At 44.3% G+C, this 24,721-nt stretch overlaps 2 protein-coding genes across 2 annotated transcripts in view; both read right to left on the bottom strand.

Annotated features, from left to right (window-relative positions):
- The window catches only part of LOC115085899 (zinc finger protein 271-like), a 195,015-nt gene that overhangs the window by 103,118 nt on the left and 67,176 nt on the right, over positions 1 to 24,721 (bottom strand). The gene's annotated exons all lie outside the window — the stretch shown is intronic.
- On the bottom strand, positions 6,773 to 12,339 carry LOC115085937 (gastrula zinc finger protein XlCGF8.2DB-like). The gene is made up of 3 exons (XM_029592489.1): positions 12,084 to 12,339; positions 11,634 to 11,760; positions 6,773 to 8,871 (listed from the first exon to the last, which is right to left on the bottom strand). The coding sequence occupies exons 1-3, from the start codon at positions 12,102 to 12,104 to the stop codon at positions 7,895 to 7,897; spliced, it is 1,125 nt and encodes a 374-aa protein (XP_029448349.1). The 5' UTR covers positions 12,105 to 12,339; the 3' UTR covers positions 6,773 to 7,894.

Below are 24,721 nucleotides of genomic sequence, written 5' to 3'. Positions count from 1 at the left end.
GTGTTTAAAGATGGCCGCCGTCCCTGCACTGAGGGAGAAAGGATCAGTCTGAAGCTCCCGCGGAGCAGATCGTTTGGGAGCCCCTCGAGGCTTGGCCGATGCTGCAGACCCTGAGAAAGAGCTGCCTTCCCCGCCAGGTCAGCAGCGGGAGCAAATACCGGCCCTAGAAAGCCGCGCCGACGATTCTCTACATGCCACACACAAAGATGGCCTCGGCATCGTGGGAGGGGGGGAAACGACCCAAAACACGTGAAAAACAAGACGAAATTCGTCAAAAACATGGCGATTCTGATGGGGAGGGGTCCTGGATTGCAGCAGAGCAAAAAAGAACACTTTTTCAAAATTTTCGATTTTTTTTTTTTTTTTTTTTAAATGCTCAGAAACACCACGGGTTAAGAGAGGGAATGGACCACCAGTAATCTCTTCCCCAGGTCCTTACCTGGCTGGAGCCCCACGGGGTTACCAACCCCAGCTCCAATAATCTGCTACCAGAGGGGATGACCTCGCAGGATCTAACAACCCTCTGGGAAAACTTCCCCCTGCAGAACTTCTTTTCTCTTTTTTTTAAACTTTCTTGATTCACAACTAATAGCTAGTTCACTTTTGGTTAATTTTAAGGGATAGCCTACACCCCAGAAACAGGGCAAGACTGCAGGGTTTGCGCCACCTCCATCTGCTGGAGGCAGAGAAATACTGAAGGGCTGCAGGAGGGCACACCAGGTTAAGTGAGGGTGCCTTTCAAGTTTCTCTCTGTCTCCACCTGCTGGAAGGGAGGCATAACTCACGGTCTGGACTGATCTGGGTACGTACAGGAAATAACACATTATTGTCTTGGGTGTTTTTTCTGCCAAACCATGAATACAATGGACTGCCTCTTGCAGTTTTATTAATCGCTGGCGTGAGCTGGCTTTCTCACCCTCAAAATTATGCACATGAAAAGATAAAACCATTTTGTTATCTAGGGTACTCTTTACTGTTGCTGGATGCATCAGAAACAAATGCGGGCTTTGCTGCATACAAGACGAGGGTGTGAAATTTGAATTCACTTTTATCTTGACCCTTTTTGTATTTGTGTACAGACATTTAAAATACCAGAAAGGTATCAATGCACAAGGAGCCATGTATTTGCAACGGAAAGGAAGCAGGAGTAGAGGTCCAAGGCAGTAGATTCAGGAACAGTTTCAAGAAGTTTTTTTCACAGAGGGTGGTGGATGCTGGGAATTCCCTCATGGAAGAGGTGGTGAAGACAAAAAAAAAAAAAAAAAAAGTAACAGACTTCAAAAAAAGCATGGGAAAAACCAGAGAGGATCCCCTAGTGGAAAGAGGTACTGGGCAGCCTTCACTGAGTGACAATTGCAGCCCAGGGCAGCAGTGATAGGACTGCATTCTACTTTCCGGGCCTGCACGCAGCAGCAGCAGCAGCAGCTGTAGGCCCAGAGCGGTGTGTGCCAAGCACTGGTCCATGGCCCAGCAGTGGTTTCAGGCTGGACTTCTGCTGGTCCGCAGAATGGCCGTCACCGCAGGAGGAAACACGCCCATTGTTGCAGTCGCCCTCTGCAGCTACTCAGACACTGGCTCCCAAATGGCCATCCACAGCGACCAGAGGGACATGCTCTCTAGTGCTCTAACCCCCCGAGCCAAAATGTCCGGGTAGTGGGGTCAATCCAAGCCCCCACAGCATTACACACTGCCAGCACTCTCCAGCACCCTCACTACCACCAGCACTGAAGAGCTGACCAGGTTGGCAGACTAAACATGACCGTTGGGCTCAGCCGAGCCCCAGACTGCCCTCACTCCCGCCCTGTAAGGAAACAAAACAAATCCAACCGGTCGCTGGGAATGCAGCCATGACGGCCGCTGCAAGCATCAGGCACCTTAAAGAGGTAGCGCCTGCCCCCCTGCCATCAATATATTCTTATCCCCTGGCCACATTATTCTCCGGAATGAAGAGACCCGAGCTTTTTTTCTCCCCAGTTCTGGGTGCAAGAAGCACAGCTCCTCTGGCATAATTCTTGTCCTTAAAACGTTAGGGGGTGGCTGAGTGGGGAATCCTGAAGAGGAGCATTTACCTCTACCACCTCCCCCCATCCCCACCACACATACCCTCTTTAACCATGGAGGGGGACCCTCCCCTGCTCTTCAGCCACAGGAGAGAACTCATCCTCCTCCTCCTCCTCCTCCACTCTTCGGGTATCTTCCCCCCCCCCCCCCCCAACCTCCACAAGACCGCGGGGTCCATGTCAGCTTAGGGGGGTCGGCCGACCGGTCCCTGACATCAAAATGTTTAAGAAACCCTGCCCTGCAGGACACACTGTCCATTTGATCTTCTTTGGGTAGATGCGCATACAGACTGGAGGGGCCATTTTGGTCTCTAGCTGCTGTCATTTCCTGTTATATATCTCTTGATTCAGGTTAAAAACATAATGTGGCATAATATTGACATAGATACACACATTTAAATACTATCTATGTGTAAGAGTAAGAAACATTCATAAAACATTTTTCCTAATCCTTCCCAGCCTCAATTTAAATCATACAACTGCAGAACAGAGATTAGATTCAAATATTCTGTCAACGGTCTCCGGAACGGACTGTAAGAACCCCGCCACATCACCCTCATCTATCAGCGGCCTTGCCTTTATGCTGCTGGGCCATTTTCATCTTCCCTCTTTCATCTCTCTGTCCAATCTGCTTTCTCATTGCTCTGCCTGTGCACTCAGCTGGTCCTGATCATGTCTGCACAGTCTGATCGCATGGGGAAGGTGGCTCCCGCTGCTCCATTTGTCTGATTGATTTCTATTCCACTTTTCAGGCACTTCACCGGGTTCAGGCTGAAGCCAGCCCGTGCAGGCTGGGATCTTCTCCGCCGTGTCGAGCAGTCACCGTCTGCAGCTTTCACCCCTTATAGTAAAACACAAGTGGAAATCTCAGTTCAACTACATCTAAACAGCAGCAGTGTAGTTCTGCTGGATATCTGAGAAAGCATTTAGACAGCGTGCACAGAGCAGTAGTTACAACCCTGAAAGTCAGTGGTACAACCCTGAAAGGTGCGTGAGGGACAGGGGAGAGATGGGTTCCACATGAAAATTTGTAGACACATCTATCCAAAGTAGACCAATCGTCTACTGAGCAGAAAGGACGGGCTCAGTGTGCTGCAGCAGTCAAAAAAGCAAACAGAATGTTGGGAATTATTAGAAAAGGAATGATGAATAAAACGGAAAATGTCATAATGCCTCTGTATCGCTCCATGGTGAGACCACACCTTGAATACTGTGTACAATTCTGGTCACCGCATCTCAAAAAAAGATATAATTGCGAAGGAGAAGGTACAGAGAAGGGCAACCAAAATGATAAAGGGGATGGAACAGCTCCCCTATGAGGAAAGGCTGAAGAGGTTAGGGCTGTTCATCTTGGAGAAGAGATGCTGAGGGGGGATATGATAGATGTGTTTAAAATCATGAGAGGTCTAGAACGAGTAGATGTGACTCGGTTATTTACACTTTCGAATAATAGAAGGACTAGGGGGCATTCCATGAAGTTAGCATGGGGCACATTTAAAACTAATCGGAGAAAGTTCTTTTTTACTCAACGCACAATTAAACTCTGGAATTTGTTGCCAGAGGATGTGGTTAGTGCAGTTAATGTAGCTGGGTTCTAAAAAGGTTTGGATAAGTTCTTGGAGGAGAAGTCCATTACCTGCTATTAATCCAGCTGACTTAGGGAATAGCCACTGCTATTAATTGCATCAGTAGCATGGGATCTTCTTGGTGTTTGGGTAATTGCCAGGTTCTTGTGGCCTGGTTTGGCCTCTGTTGGAAACAGGATGCTGGGCTTGATGGACTCCTTGGTCTGACCCAGCATGGCAATTTCTTATGGTCTTATGCCAGTTTGTTTTTAATTTATTGTCTTACTCTATACAATTCAGCTCTTTCCTCTACTAAAAACATAGCAGCATGACAGCAGAAAAAAATACCATACGGCCCATCCAGTCTGTCCATCTGCCCAATTAATTTAGCTTTATAATTGTCATCTCTTCCTTAGAGATCCCCTGTATTTATCCCATCCTCTCCTGAATTCAGATACTGTTTTTCTCTCCACCATGTCCCCTGGGGGGGCTGTTCCACATATCCACCACCCTCTCTGTACAGAAACATTTCCTAGGATTACTCCAGTGTCTACCCCACTTTCAACCTCATCTCATAACCCCTCAGTTTAGAATCTCCTTTCCACTGAAAGAGGCTCACCGCCTGTGCATGGAAACCTTTGAGATATTTAAATGTCTCTATCATATCTCCCCTATCTCGCCTTTCCTCTAGGGTGCACGTTAAGTCTATTCCCCTATGCTTTAGAACAAAGACCACTGTCCATTTCAGTAGCCACTCTCTGGACCTATTCCATCCTGTTTATATCCTTTTGAAGGTGCGGTCTCCAGAATTGTACACAGTATTCCAAGTGAGGTCTCACCAGGGTCCTATACAGGGGCAATATCACCTCCCTTTATCTGCTGACCATTCCTCTCCCTATGCAGCCAAGCTTCTTTCTGGCTTTTGCTATTGCTTTATGCACCTGTTCGGTCACCCTAAGATCATCAGATGCAATCTTCCCCAGATACTGTTCTTCCTTTGGCGCTTAGAAGAAATTCACCTCTACTACTATACTTTTCCCTTGGGATTTTGCATCCTAAATGCATTACCCTGCATTTTTTAGCATTCAATCTTACTTCCAGACCTTAGACCATTCCTTGAGCTTCGTCAGATGCCTCTTCATGTTTTCCACTCCTTCTTGGCTGTCTATCTTGTTACAGGTTTTGGTATTAATCGGCAAAATTACAAACCTTTCCCGTCCGTCATGTCGCTCACAAAAAATGTTGAAAAGAAGCAGTCCAAGGACCGATCCCAGAAGCACACCGTCAGTAACACCCTTTTCCTCAGAGAAAACACCCTTTACCACTATCTTTTGTCGCCTCCCACTCAGCCAGTTTCTAACCCTCAGACAGCCACCGTAGGTCCCACACTAAGGGCGCATAAATTTAGGTCTCCTATGCAGAACTGTGTCAAAGGCCTTACTAAACTCCAAGAACGTTTACATCTAGCGCTCTTCCCTTGATCTAACTCTCTGGTCACCCACTCAAAGAAATTGAGCAGGTTCACCTGTAGTAAAACCCGTGCTGCCTCGGATCCTGCAATGCATTGGATTCCAGAAACTGCAGGCTCCTCCGTTCTAGTGGCGATTCCATGAATTTGTTCACCACAGGACAGAGTAACCAGCCTGCAGCTCCCAGCCTCTCTCCTTACTTTCACTTTTATGCAGACGAAGCACCTCCAGGACCACTCACAAGTCTCAGGAAGCATTGAGAAGGTCATCCAGCAGAGCTGCCAGGACATCTCTAAATTCCTTAGTACTCTCGGCTGTGTCCCATCCGGCCCCATCACTGGTCTCTTTTGTTTTTTTCATGTTTCACCATTTTTTATTTTGCTCAAGACATGTATGGTATATTTCTAGGGAGCTGATAAAATTCTCTAACCAATTTAGGGAGGTAAATGAGACTCTCACCGCTGCGAATGACTGCAGAGCCAATATTTACATTTACATCCCAAGGCACGCAATTCTGTTTTTGAAAATTTGATCTAAAGCTTTTCCTCCTAAATCATGGTTTATGGGCAGTAAGGGGGCTAAATTTGAAAGCTAGTTCTGTACATAAAACTGGATTTTATGCATGCAAAAGGCAATGAAGTAGCTCCAGGCTTGATAATGTGCCTACTTTTATGCAAACAGCAGACTGGCATTCCAGGGGACAGAGCTGGCTTTACGTGCATCATTTTTTTTAATTGTAAATCATACATGCATAGGTGTTAAGCCCTGCAAGAAACAGGTGTCGCTTTATGCAGTGAGACTAGGGACCTTTGCCTCCAGTCTTTATTTTACGTTGCCTGGGAATTTCAATGTTATAACAGAAAAATATCAGTGGACAAATGACGTTTATGCAGATTTTTCTCCTGTGCATTATAGCTTAGTCGTTTTTCCACTGATTTCTTTTAATATTAAAATTTCTAGGAAAAATAAAATAAAAAACTGAAAAGTCCCTAAATGCATACAGTCTGCCAATTTCCCAAGCATTTTCAAAGTTCAGTAGAGTCGGTGTGTTCACCGTAGCACTCTTACTGCACAAGCAGACTTTCCCTGCTCTCTGGCTGTCTGAAAAAGGACTCGTTCTGTGTGGTTTACGCGCTGTGCAGATTTCTCTGGTGGCCTGTGAGATTCACTTTCTGAATGAAGCCTTTTCCCCCACTCACAAAGCATTCCATTCTACATGAGTCAGTGCTGTGTTTAACTACTAACAGGAGCGAATCTCACCTGTAACCCTGGGTGTGGGAGATAAGATCTCAGCCTCTCACATTTATTGCTCTGCTCTTCTTACTACCTGCAATTGTGCCAAAAAGAACTTTCTGCTGGAAGGCAGCATATCAAGGTGCGGCTGGATGTTCCTTTTTATCAGGCTGGTGAGGCTCAATACCATAGATATAGAAATAGTTCCTTTCTGCCACATTTTCTTGGTCTCCGATTGCATCTTTTTTATGTTTAAAGATCTTCTCTTTCTGCATTTTGTACTGAATAGTCATTTGGAACTGACAATTCTATCAGCAATGCCTTTCTTGTGATTTTTTTCTCATCAAATGAAACAGGAATGTCCCAGGTGATCACAACTGCTTCATTCATTACAGTCTCTCAGGGTCGTGATCCCAGTGCTTTTCTGATGCTGTGATATTACTGAGTTCACATAATTTTCAATGGATGAGCCGGGCCACCTCATTATGCCTTTCTGTATACAGGCCTTCTGACATTAGGACGCGACACCTAGCAATGAGGTGATTTGACCATTTCTAGTTCTGTTTTACAAAATCTGCATTTGCCTGTTTACCAGCTTTTTCCTTGCTGAGTTTGAATGATCTCTGTAATCTAATATCCTGTGTTGCAATTATCAATCTCTCATTCTGAGATGTACTCACCTCTTCTTGTTTCTGAATCAGGATTTGATGCACATGGGGTATGTGAAGCAATTTGCTGTATTTCCCACTACATTTTTGCCTTTGCCAATTTATTTTCCTTGTTTACTGGTTAAAATTCTTTTTTTCTCGTTTAACAAATTCTGTTTCCTCTTTCCTATCATGTATTCATAAATTCTCACCACTCCTTGTATACCTATATGGAATCTCTGATGTTTTATAAGTTGTTTCTTCCAACTGAAGCTCTTACCACACTCAGTACATGTAATTTGTTTCACTCCAGTGTGGATTCTCTGATGTATTGTGAGGTACGGTTACTTCTTCAAGTCTTTTACCACACTCGGTACATGTAAATAGGATCACTGCTCCATGAATTATCTGGTGCCAAAGACAGCTTCCTTCTGGAGTTAATAGTGTCATTTATACAAGCAACATATCAAGATGTGATTGGAAATTCTTCTTAATCAGGCCAGTGGCTCCCAAAACTTCTGGGAGTATTTTTGTTTCCTTCTGCCACATTTTCTTGGTCTTTGATGGCTTGTGAACTGTGCCTTTTGATTGAAGACCTTTCCATACTCAGTACAAAAATATGATTTCACTTTTGCGTAGATTTTCTGATGGTTTATGAGGTTGTGCTTATGACAGAATTCTTATCCACAATTAGTACAATGAAATTGTTTCATTCCTATATTAATGCCTGGTGAATTGTGAGCTCGAACTTCCAATTAAAGCTCTTACCACAATCAGTAGATTTAAATGGTTTCACATCAGTGAGAATTCTCTGGTGGTTTGTGAGGTATGATTTAACACTAAAACATTCTGTACTTCTAAATAATTTCACTAATTTGTGAATTTGCTGGTGGAGCATGAGATGGCTTACTACTGAAGCTTTAACTACACTCACTATATGTAAATGGTGTCACTCCTGTGTGGAGTCTCTGATGGCTTATCAGCTGTTTCTTCCAACTGAAGATCTTATCACACTCAGTACATGCAAACGGTTTCACTCCAGTGTGAATTCTTTGATGTGCTGTGAGGTTTGACTTCCTATTGAAGACTTTTCCACATTCTGTACATAGAAATGGTTTCATTCCTGTATGGATTGCCTGGTGGCTTGTGAGCTGTAATTTCCAACTGAAGCTCTTACCACATTCAGTACATGTAAATGGTTTCACTTCTGTGTGGATTCTCTGATGGCTTGTGAGATTTGACTTTCGATTGAAATCTTTTCCACATTCTGTACATCTGAATAGTTTCACTCCTTTGTGAATTTGCTGATGAAGCGTGAGAGATGCCTTACGACAGAAGCTTTTATTACACTCAATACATGTAAATGGTGTCACTCCTGTGTGGGTTCTCTGGTGGCTTGTCAACTGTTTCTTCCAACTGAAGCTCTTATCACATTCAGTGCATGCAAATGGTTTCACTCCAGTGTGGATTCTCTGGTGGTTTGTGAGGTTTGACTTCTGATTGAAGACTTTTCCACATTCTGTACATAAATATGGTTTCATTCCTGTGTGAATTCTCTGGTGTATTTTCAGGTATGATTTCTTCTTGAAGTCTTTACCACAATCAATGCACATAAATGGTTTCACACCTATGTGGATTCTTTGATGTGTTGTGAGGTATGATTTCTTCTTGAAGTCTTTACCACACTCAGTACATTTAAAGGGTTTCATTCTTTTCTGGTTTCTCTGGTGTCTTAAGAAGCATGTCTTCTGTTTGAATCCTTTCCTACTCTCAGTACATTTATACTGTCTGTCTCTGTTGCAGATTATCTGGTGTTGTGGGATTTCTAGGGAGATGCCTACATCAGATGTTTTCTTTGATGATAATGATGATGATTCAGAGGAACTGAAGCCACTCACTGTGAAAACATAAGCAGTAATAGAGCAAATTGACAAACAAGTTTAGTTTAGTTTAGTTTATTTCATACTTGATTAATTGCAAATCTTTACCAAGGCAATCCAAAGCAATGTACAATAAAGGACAAAGTCGACAACATCATTGCCAAGATTCCACAAATCCACACCGACTCAACGGACATCCTCCCATCCACACATGGTCACATTTCACCCCCGTCGCATCTACAGAAATTGAACCCATCATCAAAAAAACCAACCCCGCATCCCACCCCTTAGATCCCATCCCCATGAGACAACCTACAATTAGTAGTGAAGGAGGAATTTTTTAGTGTATTGCGATGATGATTTATATGATGCATGTATATTTTTGTAATTTTGTTTTTGTTGTGAAATTGATGTGTTGTAACCCACTTAGCATAATTGTCTCATTATAAGCAGGCTATAAATGTTTTAAATAAACTATAAAGGCAAATAAGCCTTAGTGAGCCATTTAACCTCAATCATTGATGCTAGATTTATAAAGGTCTCTGTTGCAAACAATAAAATTGGATCGCTCTTGATATTTAATTTAAAAAATGTATAACCTGCTATTCTATGATTCATAGCAGAGTACAATAGCACATACATAATATTAAAACATAAATTAACCTCATCAATAAAACCACAAACATATAAATGCAATAATATAAGCTAATAATGAAACAGACCAGGACTGCTTACTCAAATAAATAAAAACTACCTGCAACAGCTTTGCAATCTCTATATTAAGCTGAGACTGGAGTAAAATGTCTGTTTAAACAGCCAAGTTTTCAAGGTCTTCTTGAATATTTTGTAAGGATCATGGCAGGTAATAAAGTCAAGGGATAGGGTGACGCCAAAGCCTGCGGTGCCAGAAACTAGCAGGGAGATTTCTCTACAATCCATCAACAACCTTGATGTGGAATGTAAGCACAATGGTAATAAATAAAATCTGGAAATATTAACACCACCACAAGTGAGATATTGCGAATATCATCATGAAATCAAAATATGGGGAGATATAACTTAACTGAAGTCTACAGCCACCAACAAACTGGAGCTATCAAATGAAACTAGTGTTGATGGAATGTGACTTATGGACAACTGGAGTTGAATCGGTATAAAAAATGGACTTTCTTGAATCTTACCCGACTCTGGCCGAGTTTCGCTCATCAAGCTGCCTCAGGAGCTTGAGAGCCACTTGAATTGGCTCAGATTAGCATGGATCTCTCAGCCACTTTTAACAACACCACTGTAAACGGTGCTGAGCGGCGAGTAGTACTGAACTTTTCTCCTGGCCCCCCCCCACCCCATCCCTAACTAAATCCCCCCTACCTTTGTTGAAAAAGTTACGCCTGGCCAAGGCAGGCGTAATTTGCGCGCACGCCATTCCCCGGGCCGTGGGCTGCTTCGGAGGCCTCGGCCACGCCCCTGGAACGCCCCCCCCCCGAATGCCGCACCGTCCCCGACACACCCCCCCAACACGCCCCCGGCACACCCCCCCCCAAGCAAAACCCCGGGACTTAGGTGCATCCCGGGGCTTTGCAACATAGGCGCGCCGGCACACAAGTCCCCTGCGCACGTAAATCCAGCTGGATTTATGCGCGCAGGGCTTTTAAAATTTACTCCATATTGAGGACGTTCTAGAAGTAGTTTGAGAAGGCTGAGAGAGATATTCAGAGAGCCCTGAAGAAAATGTGCACCAACAACAAACCTGAATTCTGTTATATTGTCTGGAACATACAGAACTGCACATGAGGGCAGGCAGATGTACACCTCCCAGCAGGATGCAGGAGTGGGGTGTATTAATCATAGCTTGTACAATTTCATCAAGAGTACAATCAGCAGCAGTACCCCATACAAAGCAATTTGGAATCAACATACAGGACAGCATATATGAAAAACTGTGTAATGAACAAGAGAGAGGAGGAGAAGCCTTCCTTGGAGCAGAAATTTTAGAGGAAGCCAAGTTTGCATTATCAAAGACTGTAGTTGCCAAGAATTTCTCTGCATTTTTCAAACAGAAGAGGGGGTCTAATCTAACTGCTAGTGCTTATATTCATGAGATACACTTTGCTGGAAAGTGTAGGTGCCCAAACCTCAGCATTTTGTTGAATTCCAGGACTGTGCCTTTCAGGAAGATGTGAAGAGAAGGGACTCACATTGACAAGTGGACCTATCTTATTTATTATTTATTTTATTTAAGATTTTTATATACCGGCATTCATGATACAATCACATCATGCCGGTTTACATATAACAGGGGTGTACAATGAACAATTGAATAACCTATTAGTGTGGAAGGAAGCAGTTACAAATAACAAGGTAATAGAACTGGGAGAAGAGAAGGAGGAAGAGGATAACATTAGATATAGATACTTACATTAGCTATAAGTACTTTAGTGACATCTCGTCAGTGGGAAAGAAAAAGATAAACTCAAAGACAAAAATGAGTATGATCTCTCACATATCAAATCAAATGGATTTTGCCACCATTAAACCTCATCCCTTCTTTCTGTTGAAAGATTCCTGCCTCCTGTTCATTTCATCATTGGAGGTATTTAAATGTCTCTATCATATCTCATTTCAGTCCAGGGTAAGCACATTTAGATCTGCTCCCATATGATTCAAGATAAAGACCGCTGACCATTTTAGTTAACTGCCCTTGAAAAAAACTCCATCCTGTTTATCATATCAGACCATGTTAGTCCAGCTCTGCAGATAAAGATGTAATATTATCCCTTACCCAGTGAACTCAGGGTCTCATAATTCTCCTTCATCACATCCTTGTAAAGCTCCTTCTGCCATTCTTCTAAATATTCCCACTCCTCCTGGGAGAAAGAGATGGTGATGTCCTCAAAAGTTACTGGGATCTGAAACACAACAAAACTTTTCACTCTCAGCACCTTCTGCATCGCATCCATCAGGAGACCTCACAGCACCTGGGCTAAAACACACTCATAAAGCAAGATTACCTCAACAGAAATCTAGTTACACACAGACCCTATAACAAAATATCACTCTGCGAGACCTCTGCTTTCACTCCTTACATGTAGGAAGGTCCCACGTACTTTTTCTGTGCCTCAGATCTGCTTGCTGTCATATTAAAGTCAGGGCTGACTCTGCAGTGCCCCAGGTTAGAAAGCTGCAGCAGGGTTTGTATAGAGGGGGCAGGAAGTTGGGGGCAATCTCCTACCTGGGAAGTTCCTGCAGGCATTTTCCTCTCTGCTTTTGCTGAATTGGGGGCTCTTTCTCTGGCTGGGCGTTTGCCTCTGCAAAGCAGCTCGGGGGGCTGTTACAAGGGCAAGAGAAGGGCTGAAGCTGAGATCTGGAGCTAGAGGTTTCGGGTTTCCAACTGTTAAGCTGCAAACTAAAGGTCCGACGAAGAAAAGACTCTTTGCGTCTCTCACTGTCTGCCTCCATCCAACACTGCGAAGCTCGTTTCCTGTTGGGCGCAGATTGATGACATCATATGGGGGAGGGCAGTGTTTTACACGGAGGGTGCAAACAGATGACATCACATAGGGGGACGGCGGAGCTTCACATGGAGGGCACAACATGATGACATCACATAGGGGGACGGCGGAGCTTCACATGGAGGGCACAACATGATGACATCACATAGGGGGACGGCGGAGCTTCACATGGAGGGCACAACATGATGACATCACACAGGAGAGGGCAGAGCTTTACACTGAGCAAACCTGGAGACAAACCACAGGGGAGGGTGGAGCTTTACACCTGGCACACAAACTGGTGGTGACCCTTATGTTTTTCTGTTAATCTGTGAAACCAGCAGTCAGAGGAAATACTGGGACAGGATCCACACCGTGCTGCAGGATTATAAAGAAAAATGTAGAAGTTTGGATTGTGCGGCACATAAATGTTTTCAAAAATAATAAGCTAGAAGTGAACTTGCAGCTGCCGAACAAAAAGTGTCCCAGGCTGCCTTAGTGGGCGGCAGGAGGCGACTGGCACAGAATGCTCCTTAAAGCTTAAGCGGCTTGCATCACAAGCTGCCTTTTCAGTAGGGACAAGCAGCCCTTCTAAGTTTGTTGGGGTACGATGTGTCTTTGAGAATAGAGTAAGAAGTTATTGGGCCTACCTGGGGATTTTTCATTTCCAGTCACCCTGAAACTAACAGTAAATGACGGCAGATAAAAAAACCAAAATGGTCCATCTAGTCTGTCAAGAAAAGTTTTTAGGTTGTAACTGCCATTCTGTGCAAGTTATCCTAAGGGGAATGAGGTCTCATCCCAGTGATAAACCCAGGAAATGGCCAGATGACCAGGTGAGATGTTTTGGACAGTGCCCGGCGTTAGCCAACAACTGCGGGACTGCAGGGAAGATAGCAGCAGAAAGATTATATACATTTTATAAATACTGCCCCATTTGCACTTGGTGGGCAACGATGCAGGAAACGAGTCATCGACAAACACCTTCAGGCACATGGCAACCAGAAACCATGGGTCTTTGCCAGGAGGCAACGGTGGCTCGAGAGCGGGAACGTTTCGCCTTTAGCAGGGCTATCTCCACAATGATGGAATCAGGCAGGATCTGACTGGCAGTGTGGCCAGAGAAATACTGCACCTTATATTTGTTACCCACAGTCTTTGAGACCGCTGGTGCAGAATATGGAGAGGACCACACCTTGCGTTGGAGGTCCAACAATGCCTCATGAATGGGACTGCTCTATAACATTTAGGCAGTTGGAGAAATTGAAACACTCCTTCGTAAGCTTATGTGTTAGGCTCCATAATTGAAGCAATAAACCAAGATATGTATGGAAGTTTAAAAGAATGATGTCCCTGAAGAAGCCCTAAGTGTTAGGGTGAAACGAAGCTCTCGTTGGACAAAGATCTCAGGAATATAAGATAAAGATTTCAGAAATATATGTGGACAATACTATACAATTATATGAGCATATGAAGATAATTGATATTAGTAATACTAGTTTTGTGTTATAATTGCTCTATTGAAAATTAGAAACCTTTTATTCTGAAAGATATCTGAAAATAGCATTGAATGTGCTGCAAATGTTCAAGATAACTGTAATTGTATTTGTGCAAAGTAGGTTTTAGTATTTACATATTTTATGTGAAGGATGACTGAGGAATGTGTGTGATACATGTATGGTATGATTGAAGGGTAAAGTATGATTGAGTATATTTTAGTAATTGGATATAACTAGCACAGGGAATATAGGGAAGGGTCATGTATGCAATAGAGTTTTTGTAAAAAAATTTTGAGGTTATAAGTCATTGGAAATAAAAAGATAATGTGGCATGGATAATTGCCTAAGGACCTCTGATTTGGGGTATAGTATTTACTGAGTTTTCAGAGGACATGCAGTTTTGTGTTTACCATATATGAAAATTCTAGATCAGCTTGCAACTCAGCGCCATTGGATGACATCACCCGGTAGTGTGACTGTAGTCCTGCTTGTCCACGTAAAAATGAACTTATGCTGCAGGGGAGGGCAGGAAGGAGGTGCTTGCATCTCCATGTTACTGCTCCCACCTCCCCCTACAGACTATTGGTTGGCTGTAGAATGTCTGACAAATGAGCTGCAGGACCCCCGAGAGCAGAAGCAATGCAGGGCAGGCAGGCAGGCCTCCTGCCTTGGTGTATCCTGCGGTGTAGTGAAGAATGGGAGGTGCTGTGATAGGAAAGAGGAGCTGAGGGGTCTGGGACAGGACCTGAAACAAAACAAATCTGGTTGGGAGAGGATAGGAGCTAAGGGGAAAGGTGGGCTGGAGAGAAGGGTTGATAGTGCAGCTGAGGATAACCTACAAACAGGTCAATAACTTTCTAGAGTCTACCACACTTGATTTTCTATGCTGTATATATCTTTTTTTTTAATGTTAATTGCTTTGTTTTCCTTTTTTAAAGCTTCTTAAGGTTCCTTTACAGTGAATTATTTTCTTTGAATGTTTTAACGCTTTTGTAAATCGTTGTGATGTAAACGCGAACGACGGTATATAAAATCTTTTAAATAAATAAAATATAGTAGACATTCTGTGAGGATGAGAGAGGCTAGAGAAGGCCTGAAAGAAGGAAAGTTGGCTGGGAGAGGAATTGTGGGGGAAAGAGAGGGGTAGATAGTGGAGGTGAGGGAGAGGGAAGCACTAGATTCAGGCTGTGAAAGTTAGAGGACCTGAGAGGGCTGGGAGAGGAAAAATAGATGTGAGATTGGGAAAGGATCTGGGAGAAGGGAATAAAGCTGGGAGAGAGGGAGCTGAAGTTAGGGATTAGGCAAAAGAAGCTTCCTTTCATCCTGCTTCGCCAGTCCAGATGTGTGGATTCTTCTTTTTTGCTAGCAGATAGAGGACACACCATTTTCTTTGGCATCATCACTGGTTGTTACCATGCTACAGCCCCAACAAAAGTCAGTATTCTCTGACTCCAGCAGATGAAAGGATGTATTGGTCTGGTTCAGCAGGATTGGTGACTCCCAGGTTTGGCCTGGTCTGCCTGGATGAGTGTCTAATTCCAAGAATTGTGGGCCAACCTGCTGTTTTATTCCAATCTAGTGAGCCCTTTGGAGGCCTCCCAGTTCCAAAGAGACAGGCCGATACAGTAAAGTTCACGGGAGAGCAGGCGAGCGCCCGCTCTCCCGGCGCACGCACAGGTCAGTGTCCTGTGCGCACGATTCAGTAAACTAAAATATTTAAATTAGGGCCAGCAGTAAAAAGAGGCGCTAGGGACACTAGTGCCTCCCTAGTGCCTCTTTTTGGACAGGAGCGGCGGCTGTCAGCGGGTTTGACAGCCGACGCTCAATTTTGCCGGCATCGGTTCTTGAGCCTGCTGACAGCCACGGGTTCGGAAACTGGACGCTGGCAAAATTGAGCGTCCGGTTTTCAACCTGCGAGCCGCGGGCTGATTTTAAATTTTTTTACTTTTTTTTAACTTTTGGGGCCTCCGACTTAATATCGCCATGATATTAAGTCAGAGGGTGCACAGAAAAGCAGTTTTTACTGCTTTTCTGTGCACTTTCCCGGTGCCCGGAGAAATTAACACCTACCTTTGGGTAGGCGCTAATTTCTTAAAGTAAAATGTGCGGCTTGGCTGCACATTTTACTTTCTGTATCGCGCGGGAATGACTAATAGACCCATCAACATGCATTTGCATGTTGCGGGCGCTATTAGTCTTGGGGGGGTTGGACGTGAATTTTTGACGCGCTATTGCCCCTTACTGAATAAGGGGTAAAGCTAACGCGTCGAAAACACGCGTCCAAGTGTCGGTTAACTGTATCAGCCTGATTGTTTGGTAGATCCAGATACTTTGACCTAGAAGGATCCTCTGTGGAAGATCTCTCTTCTTAAGATCTGCCATAAGAACTACCATAGTGAGTCAGACCAAGGGTTCATTAAGTCCAGGATTCTAAAAGCAAGTTTTGCCATACTGGGTCAGACCAAAAGTCCATCAAACCTAGTATCCTCTTTCCAACTGTGACCAATTCAGGTCACAAGTACCTGGCAGGATCCCAAAAGGTAGATTCCAAGGAGCTTATTCACGCAATAAGCAGTGGATTTCCACAAGTCCACCTTGGTAATTGTTTATGAACTTCTCCTCCAGGGACTTGTCCAAACCTTTTTTAAACCCAGCTATGCTAACAGCTTTTACCACATTTTCTAGCAATAAGTTCCAGAGCTTAATTATGTGTTGAGTAAAAAATATTTCTCCTATTTCTTTTAAATGTACTTAGTAACTTAATTGCGTGTCCCCTAGTCTTTGTACTTTTTGAAATAGTAAACAACTGATTTGCATTTACTTGTTCTATTCTACTCATTATATTATAGACCTCTATCATATCTCCCCTCAGCCGTCTCTTCTCCAAGCTGAAGCGCTCTAACCTCTTCAGCCTTTCTTCATAGGGGAATCGTTCCATCCCCTTTATCATTTTGCTGTACCTTTTCTCTGTACCTTTTCTAATTCTGCTATATCTTATTTGAGATGCAGCGAACATAATTGTACACAATACTCAAGGTGCCGTTGCATCATGGAGCAATAGCGAGGCATTACGATATTCTCTTTTCTATTCTCCCTCACTTTCCTAATAATTCCTAGCATTCTGTTTGCTTTCTTGGCTGCCACTGCACCCTGTGAAGAGAATTTCAATGTGTTATCCACAATGACGCCTAGATTCTTTTTTTTTTTTTTATAATTTATACTTTATTCAATTTTTTAATTCAAAACAATGAATAAAATTATCAACCTAATAAACGAAGCTTGACCGACGTGCCGCAAATGCGCAGTAGAGAGCAGCTCTACTGCGCATGTGCGGGCAAGCAGGTCGGTCTCAGCGAGCGTCAGCTGGATATCAACATGGCGGCGTCGAGCGGTAGCAGCGGCGACGAGGAGCGGCGTTGTCGAGCGGCAGCGGCGGTGACGAGGAGCGGCGTTGTCGAGCGGCAGCGGCGGTGACGAGGAGCGGCGGCCAGTAGCGAGGAAGGAGAGAGTGAGAGGGAGGGAGGGAGGAGAGAGTGGGTGGGAGAGGTGGGGAGGAGTGAGGGGAGGGGGAGAATGAGGGGGGAGAAGGAGAATGAGGGGGAGGTGAGAGACAGAGGGATGTGAGTAAGTGGAAGGATAAGAAGTTGTGGAGCAGAGAAAAAGGGAGTGGAGGAGGGCTGAGGGAGAGGGGATGGGATTGAGAGGGTGGGGAGTGACTGAGGGAAGGGGAGGGAGGTGAGAGTGAGGGGAGGGAGGCAGTGGGAGACAGAGGGTGAGTAAGACTGAGTGGAGGGAAGGGGTTGAGTGAACGAGGGGAAGGGGGAGTGAGGGAGAAAAAGTGTAGAAGGGTGCCGTGTTCGAAAATGGACTGAAAAAAAAATTTAATGTAGCCCGTGCTTAACGGCTTGTCAAACATAAAGAAAGGCAATAAACTGTATACAAATCAGGCATAATAAGTAACAAATAAATGAGGGTCTTTATACGGTAAAAGAAAACTCTTACATATTGCAATTAACTAGGATGAAAGGGAAAAAATGTTTTTCTTACAGACCTATTTCTGCTGCTTCAACAAAAGTACGCTGGATTTTATAAGATACGAGCGTAGCCGCGCGAATCTTATAAAATCCGGGGTTGGCGCGCGCAAGGGGGTGCACATTTGTGCAACCTGCGCGCGCTGAGCCCAGTGCACGCTGCCTGTTCCCTCCAAGGCCGCTAGATTTCAGAAACTAGAAATTAGAAATTGTGAGGAAAGAGGAATTTTAGGAATTGCAAGCACCTCTATTAATTTCCGCTGGTTAAAAATCGAACTGGTTGTAGTGTATTGAGTTGGTATGGAATAGTATGAATGTGTGTGGATGTTTGTGAGTGTTTTTATTATATGCTAGGGGTCACAATTTGTAGTTTCTGAATTCTAGAATTTAGAAATCGTGAGGAAAGAGGAATTTTAGGAATTGCAAGCTCCTCTATTAATTTCCACCTGTTGAAAATCTCTTTAAATCTTGAGACGAAGGCAATGTGATTGGTATTTAAGAAGAAGATTTTTCTTCTTACTACTTTATACCTCATATTGTTGCAAATTGAACTATATTGAGTGGGTATGGAAATAGTATGAGTGTGTGTGGATGTTTGTGAGTATTGTTATTGTATTTTAGGGGCCCGGTTATGATTCAGCAATGCTATAGTATGAGATCTCTTTTCCATTTTTTGAAAGATGTTCTTTTTGCTATAATACCATCTTTTACCTCATCATTTAATCATACCGGCAGTTGTTTGGCCTTTCTTCCACCTTTTTTAATGTGTGGAATACATCTAGTCTGGGCTTCCAAAATGATATATTTAAACAATTAAGTGAAACTGCTCAATCTTATAAATCATAGCTCTCGGTGTTTTTAATGCCCAGCAATAATAAATTTCATATGCATTTAAATGTCCAAAAATAACATTTTTTTTTTAAATTTCTTTTGCATTTAAAAACACTTATATAGTCAAGCTAGGTAATTCAGCCATTGTACAATTCCAGCTTCACCAGAAACCCAACATGGGCCATGCATTTTGCTGACTTCATCAGGGGTGACATTTGTTATTGGTGTACATTAAAAACACCGAGATGTATGATTATAAAATTGAGTTGTTTCACTTGACTTATATGATTTCAAAGCTATATTTATGAAGGTCTCTTGGTGCATAGATGTGTCTCCAGCTTGGTGGTTTTCTTTAAATAGGATTTTTATTTACCACTATCATTAGATTATTTTTGGAAATTGTTATGCATCTGGCACAGTTGAAAAGCACATCTGCACATCTTGAAGGGAATATTACAAGAATCTTCATTCTTTCAAGGAATTGACAGGAGAAATAAGGATTTGATATGCTCTCAGTACATCAATCTAAATAAGTCTTTCTAATCTCTAAGACCAATACAATTACTGCAAAATGCAGCAGCAGGTGTTCTCACTGGAAGCAACTGATTTGACCATATTCGGTCCATTTCCTTCCCCCTCATTCTCCCTCCCACCTCCCCCTCATTCTCCCTTCCACCTCCCCCTGCCACTCATTCTCCCTTCCACCTCCCCCTCCCTTCCCCCTCCCCCTCATTCTCCCTTCCACCTCTCCCTCCCTCCCCATTCTCCCTCCCACTCCCTCTCACCTCCCTCCCCTCATTCACTCCCCCTCTCTCAATCCCCTCCCCTCCCAGCTCATTCACAACCCCTTCGGATGGCGCAGACGGAAGATCTCCGGGGGGGAGGGAGGGAGGGATGGAGGTCCCTCCCTCCCTCGCGTGCGCCGCCGCTACTGGTCCTTGCCGCCACCGCTACTGCTCCTCCCAGCGCCATTTTTGTTAACAGGCAAGCTCTGACAGACGTGCTCGTCCGTGCATGCGTGGTAGAGCTGCTCTGTACTGCGCATTTGCGGCACGTCGGTCAGGGCTCCTTTATCTAGTAGATTTTTTTTAAACTGGGCTCTGTTCCTTTAAGAGCGGGCCAGAATCAATTGCTGTAGCTCTTTGTTGCTTGGTCTTCCTAATAACATGCTGAGACTGGCCACTGATAAAATGTGTGTACAACTGGAGATAAAACTGAGTGCGTTCTGCTGAGCGCGCCTTATTGCATCATCCTCTATGTGCAGAAAACTGGATATGTTAAAATAGATCCAGGCTTCATAATGTGTGTACTTTTACACAAATAGAGTGGCATTCTAGGGGACAGACATGTTTACGGTTTTGGTTTTTATTTTATGTTTGCTGGGAATGTCAATGTTATAACAAAAGGCTTTTCCACTGTTTGTTCTCCTCTGTGTTAATACAAAGTCATTTTTTCACTAATTTTTTTGTTATGACATTGAAATTCCTAGAAAGAATAAAATTAAAACTGAAAACAAACAAAGGTCCCTAAATGTGTGCATGAATTCTGCCAAATTCCCAAGCATTTTCAAAGCTCAGGAAAGTCTGCGTGTTCACTGTAGCACTATTCAAGCAGAATTTACTGCTATTTGGGCTGTCTGAAAAGGACCCTCTCTGTTTGCTTTATTTATTTAAAAGTATTTATATACCACATGTTCACAAGTATCGCAGCAGTTTACCTGGTAAAAAAAAAATACATAAAGTATTGAAATAAAAATAAAAAACAAAGCATTTAAAATTACATGCAAAATATTAAATAGCTGGCCATTTAATTAGAATTCAATTGGCTTTTTTTATAAGGGCTTCATTTAGCCATTGCCAGTCTTAAAGTTACATAAATTAACAAGAGGAAGACTATCTTAAATGAATCTGGAGCAAAAGATAGCAAGATTTTAACAGTTATCTTCACTGGATGTCTTCTCATAAAGCCAAGTCTTCAGTGCCTTTGTTAATATTTTATTTATTTATTTATTTTATTTATTTATTTAGGGCTTTTTTATACCGACATTCATGATACCAATCATATCATATCGGTTTACAAGAAACAATGGTGAAAAAAATTAACATCAACATGAACAATAGGCGAAGAGAGAACAAGTGAACAAAAGTTACAATAAAACATCGAGGATAGGCCTCAGGTGCTCATTGCGGGTTCTCTTACCAAAAAGGCATGTTCCCTTACTTCTCTTAACTGCAAATGATGTACTGTGGGGACTTCTAATAATCCCTACTTTGCTGAACGCAATGTACGTTGAGGAGAATATATTCCTAAGGTTGCTCCTATGGGCAGTCAGCCATTATTATTTTGTGAAGTAGTGTTAAAATCTATTGAACTCTAAAATGATTCATTAACCAAGGAAGCTTGGCTAGGACTGGAGTGCTATGATCATAGGGAGACTGGCCCATCAGGAACTCTTGCAGCTGAATTTTACTACAGTTGCAGTGGTCTCAGCGTGTTATTGGGAAGACCACGTAGCAAGGAGTTACAATAATCGAGCCTGGAAAAAAGTAAGGTTTGAAGTATTTTTCAAAAGTCATTTGGGTCTAATAAAGGCTTAAGTCGTCTAGGCATCCGTAATTTTAAATAACCAGCTTATAGTTGATTCTTGACATGTATTCTCATTGTTGATGCGCACTATTCATTTGCTCCGCTGTGCGGATTCTCTGGTGGCGGGGTGGGAAAATGGACGCTCAATCTACAAGCATCCGTTTTCTCCCACTACTGGCATATATAAGCACAAGATACACAGCATGATATATCTTAATGCCAGTCCTGGGATGGCATTAAATTTGCCGTGTTTCAAGGGTGCATTGGCAGCGGTGAAACTTTTTTGGATCACGGGGATTAGCTAATAGCCTCATCTACATGAATTTCCATGTGATGAGCGCTATTAGCTATGCAGTGATTTGGATGCACGTTTTGGATGTGCTAATCCCCATATTGGATAGGGCTTATGGATGCGAGTGTTAGGATCCCCGCCCTTGGCCGGGCCATCTTACCTCCGCTACAGCAGCCTGCCCTCACGGCCCAGCACACCACCACCCCGACCTCCGCGTCCGGCTCCCTAGGTTCGTGCGCTCACCATAGCTCCCGATTTAAAGGTCCTGCAGCGGGAAAGTTCCCCACAGCCCATGAAGATGAAGTCAGGCAGGGTGGGTATATATATACCTTGCCCTGCCTCTAGCACTTTGCCTCAGCATTGGGTCCTGCTCTGCTTAAGAGTGTGAGTTCTGCATCGATTCCTGATCCAGCGTTCCTGCTTTGCTCCTTGTTTCCTGAGCCGTGCCTTCCTGCTCCTCATCCCTCCAGATTAACCTCCTGGTTTTGACTCTGCCTGACCTCTGCCTACCTGACCTCCAGCCTGTTTCTCCTCCTTGTTGCCCGTCCTGACCCCTGGCCTGTTCCTGGTTCCATCTGTCTGCCGCCTGCCCGATGCTGCTTCAGCCTCCCTCTGGTTCCACGCCTTGAGAGACCCCCGTCTAAGTCCTGCCGGCCCCGGTACCCAAGGGCTCAACCTGCGGAGAACGAGGGGCCCTCTCCTGGTGGTAGTGCCAACCTCGTCTCAGCTCAAGGGTCCACATCCTTAACAGCATGTATTGGACTGGCCTGAATGTTTGGGTACTTGCCTGGATTGGCCAAGTCTTGCTGAATATCTTCACCTGTTTGGGTACTTGCCAGGTCATTGACCACTGTTGGAAACATGATACTGGGCTTGATGGACCCTCGGTCTGACCTAGTATGGCAACTTGTTATGTTAGGGCAACTTCTTCTTAGAGCTAGCAACCCTGCTGCTGGCGCCTCAACTTTTCATGTTGAGCTCGTCTCACAGCACACCTGCAGGTCAGCCCTGGCACACTGGTTGGGAAACACTGGCCTGTACAGATTACACCCTAAGAACTCTAGAAGGAGGCACATTTTGGCAGAATTTAAGTACTAAGAAGGGCATTAGCAGTAAAGATGCAAGATTAAGATCATGTCCAACATACTTGGGTTATGAATGAGGTTCGTTTCTGTCAAGGTATGTGCATTGTACAAAACAAACCCAGTTAGAGACACTGCCCCTGAGAGGTCTGAGGGGAGAGAATATTCAATAGAGTAAATTGTTCTCGCCTTTCGTCTTTAAGATCATGAGAGGTCTTGAACGAGTAGATGTGACTCGGTTATTTACACTTTCGAATAATAGAAGGACTAGGGGGCATTCCATGAAGTTAGCAAGTAGCACATTTAAGACTAATCGGAGAAAGTTCTTTTTCACTCAATGCACAATAAAGCTCTGGAATTTGTTGCCAGCAGACATTGTTAGTGCAGTTAGTGTAGCTGGGTTCAAAAAAGGTTTGGATAAGTTCTTGGAGGAGAAGTCCATTAACTGCTATTAATCAAGTTTACTTAGGGAATAGCCACTGCTATTAATTGCATCAGTAGCATGGGATCTTCTTGGTGTTTGGGTAATTGCCAGGTTCTTGTGGCCTGGTTTGGCATCTGTTGGAAACAGGATGCTGGGCTTGATGGACCTTGGTCTGACCCAGCATGGCAATTTCTTATGTTCTTATGTCTTGCTGAATACCTTCACCTGATGACCTCATTGTATAATCTCTGGGCCAAATTGTTGCAGTTGGACACTGCAAGTGGACCCTTGGGCCGGCCTACCTAGGGTGACAGGGTAGGCCGGGGGGCAGAGCCACAGGCAGGAGGTGTTCACCCGGGAACCAGGAGCCCCCCAGGAGGAGCCCGTAGGGCACTAGTACCTCGGGACTTGGAAATGCAGGCAGAAAGTCCAGGGACTGAGATAGGCTAGACTGGGACCAGAGCAAACAGGGGCAAAGGAAGTCCAAAGGTACCCGGGAAGCAGGGGACTGGTTGTACAGGGCCGAGGGCCGGCTGAAGACAGGGCAGCGGGCGGCAGCGGAGTCTGTAGCAAACCGGAAGCTGAAGCAGGCTGTAGGCTGAAGCGGAGTCGGTAGCAAACCGGAGGCCGAAGCAGGCTATAGGCTGAAGCGGAGTCGGTAGCAAACCGGAGGCTGAAGCAGGCTGTAGGCTGAAGCGGAAGCAGGCCGGGGTCAGAGGCTGGCTGCAGGCTGAAGCGGAGTCAGAGGCAAACCGGAGTCAGAGGCAGGCAGCAAGCAGAAGCGGAGTCAGAGGCAAACCGGAGTCAGAGGCAGGCAGCAGGCAGAAGCGGAGTCGGAGGCAAACCGGAGTCAGAGGCAGGCAGCAGGCTGAAGCGGAGTCAGAAGCAGACCGGAGTCAAAATCAGGAAACGTGGAAATCACCAGGAACGCAACTAAGAACAACTATGGAGTTGTGAACCTCGTTGCAAGGCGATGAGAGAGAGTTTGAATGCTGGTTATATCAGGGCTTGGGCATGACGTCAGCAGCACGGGCGGGGCCAGGCTTCCGGGAGTTGAGCGCTCAAGATGGGTGTCCTCGCTCGCGTGCGCGCGAGACGGACGAGAAGCGGGCACGTAATGGCGGCCGCCACGTGGAGTGAGAGAAGCCCCCGGGGTCCAGAGTGGGCGGAATGCGGAGATTCCTAAGGCGGAGGTAGGCAGGTTTGAGCCCTAAGTGGAGGGAAGCGGTGGAAACCGCAACACAAATCTCAGAAAGATATGTCCACTATTACTACAGTATGAAAGGAAGCAAAAAGAACAATTGATATTCGCTGCAGGTCACCCATGATTGAAAGATGCCCACCCTTAGTTTCAGCACTAGAGCTAATGAAGGTAGTAGTGATAGTGCAGATTCTTCAGGGACGACCTGGTTCCTTGTACAACTATAGGCCATGATGACTTTGTTCATAGAACCATTTTAACATCAGACGGACCACTGAAGCTTATGGTAAAACTAAAGAGAAGATATACAAATAGATGAACTCCTGAATATGAAAAGGAGATAATCTACTGCTCTATTTATGCCACTCTCCCTATATTTTAAATCAAGAGGGTTCACAAAGAAAGTAGACTAAAAACTGAAAGGAATGATATC

The sequence above is a fragment of the Rhinatrema bivittatum genome, chromosome 2 (assembly GCF_901001135.1).
Source record: "Rhinatrema bivittatum chromosome 2, aRhiBiv1.1, whole genome shotgun sequence".
Lineage (NCBI taxonomy): Eukaryota > Metazoa > Chordata > Amphibia > Gymnophiona > Rhinatrematidae > Rhinatrema > Rhinatrema bivittatum.
This window is presented reverse-complemented; position numbering and strand designations above follow the sequence as displayed.